Source organism: Nyctereutes procyonoides, unplaced genomic scaffold (assembly GCF_905146905.1).
Source record: "Nyctereutes procyonoides isolate TBG_1078 unplaced genomic scaffold, NYPRO_anot_genome, whole genome shotgun sequence".
Lineage (NCBI taxonomy): Eukaryota > Metazoa > Chordata > Mammalia > Carnivora > Canidae > Nyctereutes > Nyctereutes procyonoides.
This window is the reverse complement of record NW_026575140.1, coordinates 64,294,904-64,305,109: the sequence shown is the minus strand read 5'-3', so window position 1 is coordinate 64,305,109 and position 10,206 is coordinate 64,294,904. Positions and strand designations below refer to the sequence as shown.

Here is a 10,206-nt window from a genome sequence, read left to right as displayed (position 1 = left end):
TTGTTTGTGTTTAAATACACACAGCCCACACCTTGGAAGGACGAGTCCTTAAAAAAAAAAAAAAAAAAAACAAACAAACCCCACAATACACAAAAGATGCTTTAGCATCTGTATCCTTGAGGAGCTAAAGCTGGAGCTCCTGAACTTTTCCAGAGGAGTGGAGAAGGTGGGGAGGAGGGTGCTCCTGCGCTTTGCTACGGGGGGAAGCACAGCCTGGGACCCCTCGTTTGGTGACACTCATTTGCCGCTTCTGCCCATCCCTTCCCCTAACGTCAGAACAGATCTGAGGCTTTTCTGGAGCTAAACAAGCAGGCGCAGTGGGGCCGGGTGCCCAGAGCGGCTGCTGGTTTGCCACGAGGCAAGCTCGGGAATGAGGCAGCTCCACCGCAAACTGGAGGCGAGTCTGTTCGTGGGCTTTGAAGAGCCTTTCTCTCCATTCTCCTCAAGGTCTCGGAGCAGCACTGGCAGCCAGGGGCACACAGACCGCGTGCCTGGCGTACAGAGCCGGGAGCAGCAGAGGCGTTGCGGGGCTGCCCGGGCTCCCCCGGCCGCGCTCGGGTGCCGAGGGGCGGAGGAAGCGCGCCCCGCCCGCGCTCCGGCCGCGCGGCTGCAGGTGGCGAGCGGCGCTGTCCAGCACGAGCGCCCGGCCCGCCGCCGACGCGCAGCAACGCGGCTCCCGCCCGGCAGAGGCCGTCCTCGGTCGCCGCCTCCCGGGCCTGGGCTCCCCCGAGCCTCCGCGGCCTCGACCCAGGCCCACCCTCAGCCGCGCCCGCCGCCCGAGCTGCCCCCGCAGGCTGCGTGCAGACACGTTGCCGCTGCCCTTCCCCGGTACGCGCGTCCTCCGGACCCGGCGGGCTGCACCGACTGGCCTTTCCCCTTCGCCTCAGAACTTCAATAAACTCGCAGGGAGGCAGGGAGGGGAGAGCTGCGTCCCCGAGGTTCCGGAGGGAGGCGTCCCGCCCCCGCCTGCCCCCCTGCGAGTCCCGCGGTCGCCGGCCGGGGCGAGGCGAGGCGAGGCGCTGGGGCCCTTCGGCCCGATCCGAGCCACCGCGCGCTCCTCCTCGGATCCGGGCGGCGGAGGGGGCATCGGGGAGGGCGCGCGGAGGGCGGCGACCGAGTGTCCTCGCTGCTCCTGAAACGTGGCGACAGGCGAGGCAGAGACTCGCAATGAGTATGATGGCGACACGTGATACCGGCGGAGGGAGCGCGTGGGGGGGGGGGACGATAAAGGGAGCAGGAGGGAGGCGGGCGGCGAGGGGCGGGAGGACGGAGGGAAGGGGGCGCGATCGGCGCGGGCGGCAGAAGCTCAGCCTCCCGGCCCGCCGCCCGCCGCCCGCCGCCCGCCGCCCGCGGTCGCGCACTCGCAGCCTCCCCGCCGGCGCGAGCGGAGGCCCCAGGAGCGCAGAGGCGGCGCCGCGCGAGCAGCAGCAGCAGCGGAGGCGGCGGCCCCTCGCCTCACCCCGCCGCCGCCGCCGCCGCCGCCGCGCCCCGGGCCGCAAGTTCCCGCCATGAGCAGCCGCCTCTGCGGGCTCCGCGGCTCCGGGGACCCCCTCCCGGCCGGGCGCCGCCGCAGCGCCCCGCGGCCCCGACGCGCCTGACCCGCCGCCCGCGTCCCGCCGCCGCCGCCGCCGCCGCCGCCGCCGCCTCGGCCGCCGCCGCGCCGCCCGCAGCATGTCTCGGAGGAAGATCTCGTCCGAGTCCTTCAGCTCGCTGGGCTCCGACTACCTGGAGACCAGCCCCGAGGACGAGGGGGAGTGCCCGCTGGCGAGGCTCTGCTGGAACGGCAGCCGGAGCCCGCCGGGGCCGCCCGAGCCCCGCGCGGCCGCCGCCGTCGCCCCCGCCGCGGCCCCGGCCGCCTGCTCCTCCTCCTCCGCCGCCTCCGCCTCCTCCTCCGCCGCCGCCGCCGCCGCCGCCGCCGCCGCCGCCGCCACGGCCGGGGCCAGGAGGGCGCAGCGCCGGAGGCGGGTCAACCTGGACTCGCTGGGCGAGAGCATCAGCCGCCTGACGGCGCCCTCGGTGAGCGGGGATCGGGACGGCGGCGCCGGGAGAGCGGGGGCGTGCGCGGCGAGCCCGGCCGCTGGGGGGCGAGCCCCGGGCAGCCCCGGCCCTGCGCGCGGCCGGAGGGGGGCGCGAGAGCGCGGCGGGGCGCGGCGGGGCGCGGCGGGGCGCGGCGGGGCGCGGCGGGGCGGCTGAGGCTTCCGGGTGCCCCGATTCCGGGGCCGGGGCGTCCCCCCGAGCCGCGCGCCTGGCCCGCCGTCCGCCTCCCGGCGGCCCTGGCCGCTTCACGCCCACCTGTTCTCCGTCCCGCAAACTTTCCCAGGCGCCGTGTTCTGTCTGCACGTCCCCCTGGCGGGTGCCTCGTCTTGCATCTCCAGGATCCCGGAGGAGCCCCCACCCCTTCCAGGAAACTCTTCCGCTCTGGTTTCCCACACCCTCTGGGTCTCAGCCTGACCTTCTCTGACCTCTCGGAATTCCACAGGCGCTCTGCCTCCTGTGTTGCATCCCTTTTCTCAAGAATCTTCAGGAACCGGCTGTCAGATACTTTTTTGAGTTGCCTTCAAACGATGAAACCTCCAGCCTCTACTCTTCGGGTTTCTCCCCAGCCCTCTCCCCCTCCTTATTCCCTGAGCATCCACTGGCTCAACTTTCTTCTCTGGGTAAACCTGGTGTCCGCCTCTCGACGCTGTCTGCTGTTTCTCGCACCCCGGCCTCCTCTCTCAGGTCCTTTTCCCTGGTTCTTCAGTGCTTCCTCCCTCATTTTGTCGTGGCCGCCTTCTGTACTTTTACTCCTTTCTAAATGTCTTGAATTACTAGGTGCCCTCCTAACTAACCCTCTCTAAACTCGTACGCACTCGGGATGTGTGTATCAGTAGTTGCAGGTGTACTTCAGGCTGCCCCACGTTCTAGACGTTTTCCCATAGCTCTTCTGCCTCCTTCCTGCTCAGGCTACTCAGCTGCCCTCGATTTTTACCGATCGCAGGGATGCCGGACCTCTGTTCCAGTCTTTCTCTGGCCGATGAGCTCTGTTTGGAAGGAATCCCCTCCACCGCAGACAGAATCCTGGAGAGTCGGTGTCAAACCTCCATCCATCCACTGTTTATTCTCATTCCGGTCTTGGGTCCCAGGGCTTCCACTCCTGACAGAAGAACTTTTACCTAAGCACCCCTGGGACTCTTCTTAGTTTTTCAAAGTTTCCAAAATGAATGGGAATATCATTGATCTTATTTGACCACTCTGGAGTTTCAGTTTCTGAAGTCCTCTTGCAGTGGATGGTAGGAGGGATCTGAGAAAGAGTGGGGTCCTGAGGGACAGAGTATTAATACCAGGCATTCCTACAAACATTTCCGGGGCCTTTGCATCAAAAAACAACCTTCTCTTTCATTTAACGATGAAACTCCTCTTCGCATCTTCTTTGCCTTGTGCATTTTCCCTGTCACGTATCTTTTGCCACTTGTTCCATTGATAACCTAGTAACAAAAGACACAATGGGGTGACTACTGTTTGCTATTCTTTATTGCAAATATTTCCAAGAAGCATGATCTTAGAAACTATTTGATGTTGCAGATTGTTGAGATTATAAACCTTTACAAAAGCAGGACAGTAATCCTGCTCGTCCGTAGTTTTGTGTTAGTATTTCATGCTACATTTGTGCAGTGTAGTAATTCCTCAGTACAACACATTTGTCTCGGATACAGTGATTTGCCTGAAGATAATGACTAGTTTGGAAAGGTTTTTATTTTTATTTTTATAAGAAAGGTTTGTTTTTATAATATCCGAGTTTTCTTTTTGCCTGCGAATCAGAATTTACGAATCTCTATGGCATGCGCCTCTGGTAATGCCACTGTCACTGAAGACTATTCTCAACAGCTTATGTGAGAGGTGGATAAAATAATCTGAATCCAAATATTTGCTGCCAGAATAAGAGGGAGGAACTAGTTTCTGGATTTTACCTTTATAAGTCAATTTTGAATGACGCTAGCTGTTTGACGGATAAAAAGCATGTACCTACATAATGGCTATGGTAAGATAAGGAAAAGAACTCTATTAGCTAGCATGCTGACAATATACAGGTAAATATAATGTGAATCTTTTCAGCCTCATAAGGCACGTATAAACAAATTTGCTAACCGTAGCAAACCGTATAGACTTGGTAACACAAAGACAACAGAAAGATTATATTTCAAAGCAGTGGCTTATTTCTGTAATCTCCACTCCTGTTTTTTTTATTTGCCTATCTAGAACCTTGCTTCAAGAAGTTTCAGCAGATTCGTTTTCCTACATGGTTTGCACTCTAAACTTCTCTGAAAACACCTGGGGAGACAAATGATGTCTTTTCCATTCTCTTTCATTAGAGCCGAATGACTTTTTTAAATAAATAATTTCATAAAGAATAATTGTTACCAGAGCATTTGGAGGTGGGAATATCTAGCTGTTTTGAGCGCTGGGAACCTTTCCTACACTCATCCTTGCTGTGGAAGTTCCTGCTTTCCTACTGGCCTCATCATGGAATGTCATCTCAATCACTGGAGGTTGGTTCTTTATTCAGAATAATCTGCCAGGAGGAAATGAATTTAATAAATATGAGTATTGCCAAGTAATTAAGTTAGTTGTTTGATCATTGGAAAATCCAGACTCAGGTTTTTGACATTTTGATAGTCACATTTAGATACGTCACACCGTTTTAATGATAAAAGTAATGTGAATTGATGAAATCGAAAAAATTCTGGAATTCAGGGGAGCTGATTCTCATTCCCTGTGCCTTGGATGACTAGCTACCTACATATTTCTGTGCATATGACTTTCACTCTCTAGAAGCCTTCTTGGCTGCAAGGTGTTATACTTAGGATCCCTGCCTCCTCTTGCATTCTATGAAGACATATTTTTTAAGTTTTTGATAAACTTTATAAGGGCATATAAAAGAAAATCAGGCCCTATGAGTTCTAGAACTTTGAAGAGAGTAGATTACTTCCTTAAATAGGGACACCACGGTATTATTTTTTGATGCAATTATTAAAAAAATATTTGTGGTTCTACTGTGTGGCAAGTATTGTGTAAAGTGCTGGTAATACAAATTCCAAACAAAACATTCCCAGTCTTTGACCTCATGGAACTTCTTTAATTATAGCCTTTATTTTAAGGAAGCTATATTGAAGGAAAACAAAAGAACGCCAATTGTCTTGGAGCTGTCTAGGGGAAGTTTATTTATCATTCACTTTGGATAATTTTGTTTACTGTGAATCTCTAGGGCACAGCCATAACAATAAAAATAAACCTAAAGACCTGGATGTAGATGCATAAATTGCTTATTACATTATTTATTTTGAAATAATTTACTTGGGAACACATATGGAGAAACAGCTGGGGATTTTACATCAGGGGTGAATTGAGTAACTCATCTATTTCTATTTTGTTCTTATAAATTGGAATTGCTGGGAACCCTATCACTTAGACCCCTGTTACTTATTGGTTTGGGGCTTGCTAATGTCAGCCTGTCAGTGAAGATATTCCAGGAGACCGATTTAAGGCCATGGCTTCCCTAGTTTACTTGTCAGAGAACTATGGGCTGTTAACAGCATTGCAGGTGGCTCTGAAGACCTCAGAAGCTATGGCAGCAGAATGACAGACAAAAAAAAGTCACAAAACTGAAGTATTGCACATAAGGGTTCAAGGAAACCTACCAATGGAGAATAATCCAAGAAACTGAGAGAACAGCGAGGGAAAAAATGTGACAGAAGCCTGGATTCAAGTAGCAAAAAAAAAAAACCCAAAATTGTTTCATTATTTGTAGAAAAGGATTTATATTGATACATGCTTAGGAAAAAGTAGAAGGACATAAAAAATACATATTTAGCGTCCCCTGATATTAAATAAAATGAATTCTCTAACATTCTCTGACATGTATAAACCCTTAGAAAAAAAACCCTTAGAATGTGACCATGTTCTAACATGTCAATAGTGAAAAATAAAGTGTATTTGTGAGATAGGATGTTTCATCAGTGTACGTATCTTTTTGAAGTTTTTATAATTTGGGGCTCAACATGGCTAACAAAGTTCTGAAACACATTCATTAAAATTAAAAAGTTAGACTAAAGATATTCTAAAAGTTCTATATTTTTGTATTTGTAGAAATTAGATGCTATAATCTGAAACTGGAATTTAATGGCCATTTAGTGCCTTTCTCTACTTCATCCCTAATCATCAGTAAACAACATGGCGGGGCTGAAGGATTGGGAATTTGACAGTGGTGGGTTTCAATACCTCTATGAGCTCCTTACTAAGTGTGAAACCCTGGAAAGGCAACTCCTACCTTCTCAGAGCCTTAGTTTCACATTTTGTGGAATATGAATAAAAACTACCTTCTAGATTTGTTGTGAAAGAGGAGCACTCTTCTTTGTGAAACTTTTCAACTCAATCAAATGTTAGTTTCAGACCAAGATCCATTAATTTAAACCAAAGTTGAATGTCTCTAAATGATCTAAAATTGTTCTTTTTTCCTTTTTTTTTTGGTTTTTTTTTTTTTTTACAATAATTTACTTGCTAGTAACCTTATGGAAAGAGTTTATGGGTAAACTGATGTCATGTAGTCAGAAACAAAACAAAAAACAAAGGTGATAAGGAGGAGTTTATTTTGTTGGCATTGCCCAACCAATCCATTAAAAAAATTAAAATTGAAGTCCCATTTTGGCTCCCTGGCTAGGACTCCTGTGTGTGCACAAGCATATGTAATCATTGCAAATTCAAATATTTCCAGCAAACTGCTGAATACTGTGTGGCAAGATGAAAACTAATCTTGTAAATTCTCTAAAAATACAAGCACATATATATTTGGTGGAATTTGGATATTTCACAATAAATCACTTTTAGATTAGAAAGAAAATAAAAGAGGTGACAGAGAAACTGCTTATTTTATTTGCCCGAGAATTTCAAGCATTCCCCATCCATTGCATTCAAACCAGTTTGTACATGTGTTCAGGGGTTTAGTCAACTGAGAGGTGCAACAGTTACCCAGCTACTGGCATTTGTGTTTTGTGGACAGCACTCTATTCCAGTTTGGCTACTGGTTCAATTGTTAAGCCTTCTTTCTGAAGATGAATTTTGACAATGGGAAATGCCATCGGGTAATTAGTTTATAGGCAGAGGTGATAAGTGACTATATATTCGTCTTAGTATTTGATTTATCTACCTTGAAATACTTGGGGATGGGTGGGGAGAGCACTGTATCCTGTTACCCCTCTCCTATCATCATGGCTCTCGTCGTTGTCCTTTATTTTGTCTTGTTCCCTCTGTCAAATGGAGCTGAAGGTAAAAATTGAAAAAAATACATATTTCATCGAATATGATAGTAAAATAAATGCATTGTCTCTGAATATATGTCATTTGCTGTGAGTTAGCAAGGAGATAGAATGATCTCTTGGAATTTCACACCTATGTAGGAAGAAAAAAAATTAACTGACCTCGCAGGGAGAATATTTGCTAGGGCTATCTGGTGATGAAGTTTCTCTGCAGGCCCTTATTTGATGCATGAGCTAGAGATTTAGCTCAAAAGTTAAAGTTCCTCTTTTTGAATTCTAACTCTTACCTTGATACTTTTTTTTTTCCTAAGATTTTATTTACTTATTCATGAGAGACACAGAGAGAGACAGAGGGAGAAGCAGGCTTCATGCAGGGAGCCCGATATGGAACTCAATCCCTGGACTCCAGGATTATCCCCTGGCCTGAAGGCAGATGCTCAACTGCTGAGCCGCCCAGGCATCCCTTACCTTGATACTCTTATGTTCATCCCATATTTAGCACGGTACCTGGGACCTGATGGCTGGTCAATAAAATGCTCAGAATAAATGAATGGATGTTCTTTGTTTAATTGTTCAATTACATAATTTGTTTTGTATTTGATGTTTGTGGTGTTATATTTGGTTCCATCAAAACAAAATATTTAGATTTTGTACCCAGCCTGTGAGAGGTACTTTCCAGTATGCAAACCTGTTCGAGTTTTACTTACATCTGCCATTTAAAGCGAGACTTCAGAATGCAGTCGTGTCGTAAGACACAGGTAGAATAGTTTCCTCCTCTTGCAGCATGTTGAGTGGCCCATGTGTATTTTAAGGAATTAGGTAAATGTGATGACTCTCCTCCGCTTTCCTTATATTTTCTGCTTAGACTTTTTGTACAGTTCTCTCCCAAATGAGAGAAAAATGTTTGTCAGCAAGTGGGCTACTGTTGCCAAAAATGCAGTGTTAGGGGATGGAATGACATAATCTTGCTCCTCAAATATCACTTCGGGACAGGATCCGGAGACCTAGAAGTATGTGCTGTAAGCTCAGAGCACCTCATAAAATTGAAAATTCCAGACTAGAGTGATTTAGGAAGTCAGAGAGCTGGAAATATCTCTGAAGCCTGGAGATTTGTTGGGCTGCGGTGGGAAATGGAGAAACAGCGAACATTCCTATAAATAGAACAGTGAGAAGTCACTTTCTGTATAGGCTTTATTTGAGGCTTATTAAACAGATCTTCCTTTAAGCTAGTGGTTATCGAACCTCGGTGAACATAAGAAATACCTGAAGGAAGATACAGAAATGCAGAATCCAGGGCCTTTTCCTCAGAAGGTCTAGCTTGTAGCTCTGGGGAGGGGCCAAGACTAAATTTTTTTTAAAGCTTTTTTTTTTTAAAATTTTTTATGTATTTATGATAGTCACACACAGAGAGAGAGAGAGAGGCAGAGACATAGGCAGAGGGAGAAGCAGGCTCCATGCACCGGGAGCCCGACGTGGGACTCGATCCCAGGTCTCCAGGATCGCGCCCTGGGCCAAAGGCAGGCGCTAAACCGCTGCACCACCCAGGGATCCCCCAAGACTAAATTTTAAACCATGCTCCAGGTGACTGATAAAGGCACACCAAAGTTGTGCCTAAAGGAGACTGAATTCTGTACCTTCAGGGTCTTCAAGGCTTCAGGGTCATTGATCTAGGTTCAGTGAGCTCTACAGACTGCTTTTTTTTTTTTTTTTTTTTAAAGACTGAATCTGGAAGTGACTACTTTGGCAGTGAATATGTCCCAGGCACTTATTGCCCTAACAGGGACAGAATAAAGGTGGTGACTTGAGCCACATCTTATATGGTATCATTAATGTTCAGAATAATCTTGTTGGTTGTGCTGTAGAAGGTATCCAACATTTCACTATTTATAGTTTCGAGTATTTGTGACTCTTTTCCCATTTTTCCTGTGGATGCTTTGTTAGCTTCCCTAAGTTCACGTTCAGTAGGTCACATGTCATTGCCTTCAGTGTCCTGTGGCCTCTTTCCTCAGAATTCAGAAACAGGTATTTTTTTAAAAGATTTTATTTATTTATTCATGAGAGACACACAGAGAGAGGCAGAGACACTGCAGAGGGAGAAGCAGGGTCCCCCCACTGGGAGCCCGATGTGGAACTTGATCCCAGGATCCTGGGATCATGACCTGAGCCAAAGGCAGATGCTCAACCACTGAGCCACCCAGGCATCCCCAGAAACAGATATTCATGTTTGAGACAGTAGAGGAGACGGGAGAAGAAGGGAGGAGTAGGGAGGAGAAAGATTGTTTTGAGGGTCCACTTGACATTACTTTCAGCGTCTGGTTTTCAGAATGAGACTGACATGGCATTTCTCAAATGTTCCACCTACCGGTTCCTTTTGGAGCAGTGACTTGTTTGTATGCCAATACATTTTCTTTCTTAAAGGTGAAGGGAGAGAGAAACAGATCTGGATGCCAGAATTTTTTTTTTTTCCTAGAAGAGAAGTGATAGGACATTCAGATAGCAGACATATAGAACCCCCCTTCAAACCCTACCAAAACATGACAAATACAATAATAGTCGCTAAAATCTACCTCTGTAACCAATTAGTTTATCTCTCTCATTCAGGGGCTAAATTGGGTAGGAGTCTGGTTGAACTCTCCAAATAAATGGTGATCCAACATTTGCAGAAATTTGCATTTGTAGAGAACTCTAGAACCAGTCTGTCAGGAGAGGAGGCTGTGTGTGTGTGTGTGTGTGTGTGTGTGGAAATCCTGCGTCTCTTAATTGTAAGTCCTTGAAGTCACCTTGACTCCTTTTCCTTTAACTGTGCTGTATTTGTTATGTGTGAGTCTGCTGTGCCCAGTGGAGGAAATAAAAACATTCTAAAACATGCTTCTATTTCTTGTTGCTTTATGCCTATGCTTTTTCATGCATGAAC

General features: G+C 48.0%; 1 protein-coding gene across 2 annotated transcripts in view; it reads left to right on the top strand.

The window, feature by feature from the left end:
- Window positions 1–1,671: 1,671 nt before the first annotated feature.
- Window positions 1,672–10,206, top strand: part of GUCY1A2 (guanylate cyclase 1 soluble subunit alpha 2) — a 334,359-nt gene continuing 325,824 nt past the window's right edge. The window contains exon 1 of one of the 2 annotated variants that reach the window (XM_055306204.1): window positions 1,672–2,016. In XM_055306204.1, coding sequence (XP_055162179.1) covers window positions 1,672–2,016 — 345 coding nt within the window. Of the gene's footprint in view, window positions 2,017–3,880; window positions 4,530–10,206 lie in introns of those variants that run through there. The other variant, XM_055306205.1, reaches the window with a different exon arrangement.